This window comes from Argentina silus, assembly GCF_951799395.1.
Source record: "Argentina silus genome assembly, chromosome: 8".
NCBI lineage: Eukaryota > Metazoa > Chordata > Actinopteri > Argentiniformes > Argentinidae > Argentina > Argentina silus.
In genome coordinates, this window is record NC_139662.1 from 10493012 (window position 1) to 10499921 (window position 6910).

Here is a 6910-nt window from a genome sequence, read left to right on the forward strand (position 1 = left end):
GAGTGAATAAGACAGGCGAGTCCATTCCCTATTATGATCCCGAGGAATAAATAAGCCAAATAAAACAATATGGCCTTATTTGGTAAGTGTAAATGGTACATTGGTATGCGCTGTAAGAACAGTAAGACCCCAGGACACAGGCAGAGCGATAGATGGATCCACACACACACACACACACATACAGACAAACGCACGCACGCACGCACGCACGCACGCACACACACAGACAAGCGCACGCGCACACACACACACACACACACACAAGGGCGATACTTCAAAGACGAGTCATTTTGAAGCCGTCACAGCCACGTTGAGTGTGAACACAGTGACGCCGTGCCGCTTGACTGGTCATTTTTGCATATTTCTTTTTGTGTTTGTGTCATTTTTTCTTTCTTCTTTACCACTAAGCATCGTTCCAACCAAGAACTCGCTCCGATGTCTAATAAAAAAAAGACTTGGGACTTCTACTTCTTTTCATCTAACCAGCCATAATATTTCATAAATTAAACATTTGACATTTTTCTTAATGAATCAAATTGTACTCATTATGGAGGTTTTTTTTGACATTGCACATGTTATGTTATGCAGGGCAGAGTGGAGATTGTGGTTGAGTGGTTGGTAAGAGTGTAGCCGGTGAGCCATTACCTCACAGGCCACAAGACAAGAGTAGACACCCAACCTTCATGGCTTTTCTTTACACAAGGGTCCTCTGACCTCCAGTAGTGGTGGCTAGTGTGTGATACGTCTATCAAACCTGCACTACGGGGAGTGGGGGCACGTCTAGTAGCCTTAGTCTTCAATAACACTGCGCTAGTCAAGGGCCAGGAAATGTTATGATTATCAACTGCATTGCAATACTCTGCCTCTTTCCTTTCCTTCCATGGGTTAGGACACACCTCACCAGTGCAAGATGGACGCCCTGAGACTAGCCAGGGACGTCCGTCACAGATTTCTGTTGCTTCAGTGTGCAAAAGGGAGCAAATTACAGTGACACAACAACAGAACCCTCTTCAGGCCTTGCCCTCGCAAAGAAGAAGAAGAAACATTTTGCATTTGTTTTGTTGTTGTCATTTTGTCATTCATTCTAAAAGGTAAAACACCTCCCAGACGTTTGACTGCACATGTTTACAGTAAGATAGGCCCAGACTAGAGGAGCCCCCTTGTGGTTGGCTGACTGACAGAGGAGGAGGAGCAATAACATCCATCCTGATACGTCTCCAGAGGTTCACATGAAGAGAGAGAGAGAGAGAGAGAGAGAGAGAGAGAGAGAGAGAGAGAGAGAGAAAAGAAACCAAAGTTTACTGTAAAAATAACACAGCCCTATATGAAAAATAACAAAGAGGTCAACCAGAGTGCCAAGCAGAGAGGAAACAACTGACTAGGATAGCTTGTTGTGTTTTGAAAGTTACCGATTAAACGTTCAGTCTGTTTTATCTGTCCGGAGTTTTTGCTTTGTTTGTTTGTGTTGTTGTTGTTGTTGTTGTTGTTTTTGAGGTGCTCTGGTTGTGCAGGAGGCTGGTGTCCTGCCTTGAGGTTACAGGTCTGTGGCAATAAAGGTCCGGTCCATAGCAGCAGCGTGGATTAATGGCCATCTCAAAGAGTCAAAAAGACAAAGACATACAGAATCCTGCCCCAGTGTTCCAGAACCCGACTGGACTGGCCTGGACTGGACTAAGCTTGGGGTCAGAGGTCAGGGAGAAGTGGAGGACAAGGGGGGAGGTATAGGTCCAGAGGTCCAAAAGGAGGGATTAGACAGAAGAATGCTGAACCAGACCCAGAGAGAGAGAGAGAGAGAGAGGGAGAGGGAGAGGGAGACAGAGGGGTTCATTGAGTGCTTTGGCAACCAGGTTGGGGCCGAACTACACAGGGAGTAGAAGGTGTGTGTGGGTGGTGTGTGTGTGTGTGTGTGTGTGGGTGGTGGTGGGGGGGGGTCCCATAGGAGAAGTGGAAAACAAAAGTCCCCCCCCCCCCCCCCCCCCAACCGTCCACCGGTATCAGAGGAGAGGTCTGCCTCCCACAGAAAATACACTTTCACCTCTAATGGTTTAACGTTGCCTTCATGGTGATTCGATCATCAACATGGACTGAATATATACAGTACACAAATAACTGGACAAACAAGACTTTCTTTTTTTTTTAAAGATTAAATTTGAACTATAAGTTTACAATATTTATTCTGGAATCTTCTTGAAATGCTTTTGCTTGGCGGTGTGGGTCTTTGATGAAAACATTGAACACATCAGGTAGTTTACTGGTGAAGGTTTTTTTGGGGGGATTTCACACAGTTGTGAATGTGTTGGTAGACATGTTGGTAGATCTGAGGTATTTCCATGTGGAAAAGATGGCGTCTCCGTATGCATAAGTGAAGTGTCAGCTCTAGGTCTTTATCACTACAGGGGGAGGGAGTGAGGTCTGAAGAAGGGGAAAGTGCTTGAGGACACAGAGAGCTTATTTACAGCGAGCACAAAGTTGTCTCTCCTCTCCTTTTCTTTTTTCTTTTCTTTTTTTTCCCATTTCTTTTCTTTTCCAGTTCTTCTTCTTCCTTAGCCTCTGTCCAAAGTGGTTCAAAGTGTCTTCTCATAGTTAGTGCTGTCTTTTAGAGATAAGTCAAACCCCCTTTCCAGTGGCTCGGGGAGCAAAGAAAGGGAAACGGACATCTTCAAAAAACAAAACAAATATAATCTCAAATCAAAAGTATTTGTCGTCAACAAACGTTTTTTTTTTGTACTAAATCATTTTCATTGTTATGGGGGGAGTGGCGGGGACGAGGGGGGGTCTGTCCGTCTACTGAGCCTTCCTGTCACCCAATAGGCTCCACTTCACCTCCCCATACACAAGAGGGCGCTCTCCTCACCACAGCGCCACAACCCTGCAGTGTTTCTTCAGTGCTCCCGCTCCACCCTACCGTCCTCTACCCCTCTCCTCCCACTAAAGTACATACTGTAATCATCTCCACTCTCTCCCCTCCACCCGTTCTCTTCTCCAGAGCTGTGTACGGTAAGTGCTGTTCTGATTGTGATCTGTTCCGTCCTGCACAGGTGGTCTAGCAGACAGACAGACAGCCTCTCCCAGCACTAATGCCACTAAAGACACTGAGGGCTGAGGTAAGAGGGGAGAGCTCGGGTGGAGGAGAGAGAAGAGGAGGAGGAGGACTGGTGGTGGGGTTAGATCCGGTGGTGAGTGGGAGGAGAGTGGTCAGGCGGTCCAGTTCGATAGGAGAAAGACAGAGACAGAGAGAGAGAGAGAGAGAGGAGGAGGAGGAGAAGGAGGAGGAGGAGGAGGTGTTATGTTCCAGCTCAGTTCTGCTGAAGGATCAGGCTCTCCAGCTCGTCGGCCGAGCGGAGCAGGAAGGCGGCCGACTCGCGGTATCCGGCGATGAGCTGGCGCACGGCGGTGATCTCGGTGGGGCTGAGCTGCGTCGACGACGTGCCCCCCCCTCCTCCCCCCGCGCCCCCGACACTCCGCCCGTGGCTGTTGGAGCTGGACGAGGAGGAGTTGGACGCCAGGGACTTCATGCTGAGGTCAGTAGGGCCTGAGGACACAACGCGGAGGAGGAGAGGGGGGGGGGGGAGGAGAGATGGAAGACAGGATGAAGACAGGAGGATGCCATGAATGCAAATTCAACAGGCAACCGTTTGTTCGCTCGGCGGTAACGATTCAGATTTTTATCTGACGCACCGGGGATGAACAATCGCCCTCGGAGCAGCGCGACGTTGTTTTTTTTTTATTCATTTCTTTTTTGAAGAGAAATTGATTTTTCGATACCTATTTCTATACATCCCGTAATGTCTCAGCGTCATCTCGGCCAGGTCAACGTTACGAGCAACCTTCAGTTAGCTAGCTGACCACTTCAGACAGCCTTTAGTCTGCCAAATAAAGAAGAATGCTCTCTCTCTCTCTCTGTCTTTCACTCACTCACTCACTCACTCACTCACTCACCGTTGCTCTGAGCAGTGCCGGTTGTCAGGTAGACCGGGTGTTGCATACTGGCTCCCAGGCCCCCGTAACCACGGTAACTGTAGTTGAGGCCTCCGTTGATGTAGAGCTGGTCCTGGGAGTAGGCCGAGGCGGCCAGGGAGTAGGCAGAATGGGCCAGGGACGCCGGCTCACGAGAACTGGGCTTGTCAAGTGCTATCTGCTCCTCCTGTGTGTGTGTGTGTGTGTGTGTGTGTGCGTGCATGGGGGGAGAGAGAGAGAGAGAGAGAGAGAGAGAGAGAGAGTGTGTTCAGTCCCACTATGCTCTTTTATTAAAGGCATTATATAAACAGGTTATTACAATAACAGACTTTGCCATGAGCTATTCGAAAACATACACAATCCACCCACCTGAAACATGTGAACACGCACGCATGCACGCACGGACGCACGCACGTACACACACAGACACACACACACACCGACACACACACACACACTCACACACACACACACACACACCGACACACACACACACACACAGAAACTCACACACATACGCAAACACCGACACACACACACCGACACACACACACACACACACACACCGACACACACACACACACACACTTACGTGTGACTGGTAGACGTCCAGGCGCATCCTCTTGGCAGCCTTGCGCGTCTCGCTCTCGCAGGCAGCGGCGAGGATGTTCTCAGCCATGGCAGAGGTGAGGTGGGGTGGCGTGGGCCGTGTCTGGGCGGGGGCAAGAGCACAGACCACCACCACCATCATCATCATCATCATCATGAAACACAGGGGAGGAGAAGGAGGCAGATTTCCAAGAGGACAGCTTTTGCATGGCGTTTTGACTGAGAGATTCCACTGGCGAAGGTTAAATAACACATTGATTGAATCGACCACATTTACTGTGGTCACTACAGCGTAAACCTGAACATATTGTCTGAAAGTAAAGCGTTGGCCACTGAGGGGCAGTCAAGCGCCTTCAACGGCTCCCTGTTCACACTCGGCTGATGATTCGCGTGAGTAAGACTTTCGCGAGCCGGATCGCATGACCCCAATGGCCCATAGGGGGCAGCAGCCTATCTCGTTTTTCTGTAGTGTGACGCAAGTTGATGGACACCCCAGGGACGGGACACCAGTCTGTGTCTTACACCCCCCCCCAATATATCCCCTTAACTCACTAACTGCCAAATAATTCCAAAACACTCACCACCTACAGTGCCAAGTGTTTTATGTGGTATTATCCTAGTAACAATATTTTGATTGGCTACAAAATGAAGCATCATCATTGATGCATTTTTGGTGAATAAAGTCACCCTTGTTGACAATTTGGGCGACTTTACTCACCTCGCTAAATGAGTTAAGGCTGACAGCCAAGTATTGTGAAAGTCTTTGGTATGATGGTACTTAACCGGGGGTGGGGGGGCGGTGGTGGGTCTTTAACCAGTGTGTTAGGATACGATAGGATGACTATAGTGTGGTAGTCTTTGGTATGACTTAACAGGGGGTGGGGGGTGGTGGTGGTGGTGGTGGTGGGGTGTGGGGGGGGGGTGGTTGAAGGTCTTTAACCAGTGTGTTAGGGTACGATAGGATGACTTGACTGTGTGTTAGTCTTTGGTGTGACTTAACCGATGGTGGGGTGGTGGTGGTGGTGGTGGTGGTGGTGGTGGTGGCGGGGGGGGTGACTTGACTTGACTGTGTGTTAGTCTTTGGTGTGACTTAACCGATGGTGGGGTGGTGGTGGTGGTGGTGGGGGGGGGGGTGACTTGACTTGACTGTGTGTTAGCGGCCAGCGTACCTCCATGCCGTTCTTCTTCATGCGGCGGCAGGATTTGAGGTAGGTGCGTATGCGCTTGCGGGCGCGCTCGTGGAACTCTGGGAACTGGCGGCTGCAGGACTCGATGATGGCCTGGATCTTCTCCTTGGGCTGCTTGGAGATGGGGACCATACGGTCCAGGTTCTCATCCACAAACAGACGCACAAACATCTGACAGGAGAGAACAACTCACTGTTAGGGGGTGCGTGTGTGTGTGTGTGTGTGTGTGTGTGTGTGTGGCATGTATGTGTGAGTGAGTGAGTGAGTGAGTGAGTGAGTGAGTGAGTGAGTGAGTGAGTGAGTGAGTGAGTGAGTGAGTGAGTGAGTGAGTGTGTGTGTGTGTGCGTGCGTGCGTGCGTGTGAGTGTGTGTGTGTGTGTGTTGTGTGGCATGTATGTGTGTGTGTGTGTGTGTGTGTGAGAGTGAGCGTGCGTGCGTGCGTGCGTGAGTGCATACGTGCGTGCGTGAGTGTGTGTGTGAGTGAGGTCTCACGTTGAAGGCCTTTAGTCTCTCTGGGTCCATGCCCTCCGTGTCGTTGATCTTGTCGCTGTCGTCGTGGTCGTCGTGGTCGTCATCGTCGTCGTCGGGCGCCTGAGCCCTGCCGACCGTCAGGTCCTCCGCACACACCTCCATCTTCAATGAGTCATAGCTTCCTGAGCTGTACTGAGGAGACTGGAGCAGGAACACACACACACAGAAAGACACACACACACACACACACACACACACATACAGAAAGACACACAGAAAGACACACACACACACACACACACACACACACACACACATACACAGAAACACACACACACACACAGAAAGAGAGAAAAAGAGAGAGAAAGAGAGAAAAAATAGATAGTTAAGAGAATATATCCAGACAAAGACAGCGTATACAGCCAGGGTAAGGTTATTCTTCTGTCTGTAATGTACATGCACAGTGTGCTTGCTGACATTGTCACCGTTGCCTCTGTGGTAAATAAGACGTTTACAAGGCCGGGTTAGTATTGTTGAGACTGTGTTGAAGGGGCTCTCCTATTCAACTTCTCTTGCTTAACAGTGACAAAGGAGTCGAGGTAGCATTCAGCCCCCCGTCTCCTTTCATGAGTAGGAGGGTCCTCCGTCAGACTCCCTGTAGTTCATTTGGTTCATCACCCATCTAAC

At 49.9% G+C, this 6910-nt stretch overlaps 1 protein-coding gene across 1 annotated transcript in view; it reads right to left on the minus strand.

The window, feature by feature from the left end:
* Positions 1–553: 553 nt before the first annotated feature.
* Positions 554–6910, minus strand: part of nol4lb (nucleolar protein 4-like b) — a 104694-nt gene continuing 98337 nt past the window's right edge. Inside the window, exons 7-11 of the mRNA XM_083675008.1 lie at positions 6245–6424; positions 5736–5924; positions 4550–4669; positions 3940–4144; positions 554–3532 (exon numbers count right to left, since the gene is read on the minus strand). Of these exons, the coding sequence (XP_083531134.1) occupies positions 3297–3532; positions 3940–4144; positions 4550–4669; positions 5736–5924; positions 6245–6424 (930 nt within the window). The 3' untranslated portion in view covers positions 554–3296. The remainder of the gene's footprint in view (positions 3533–3939; positions 4145–4549; positions 4670–5735; positions 5925–6244; positions 6425–6910) is intronic.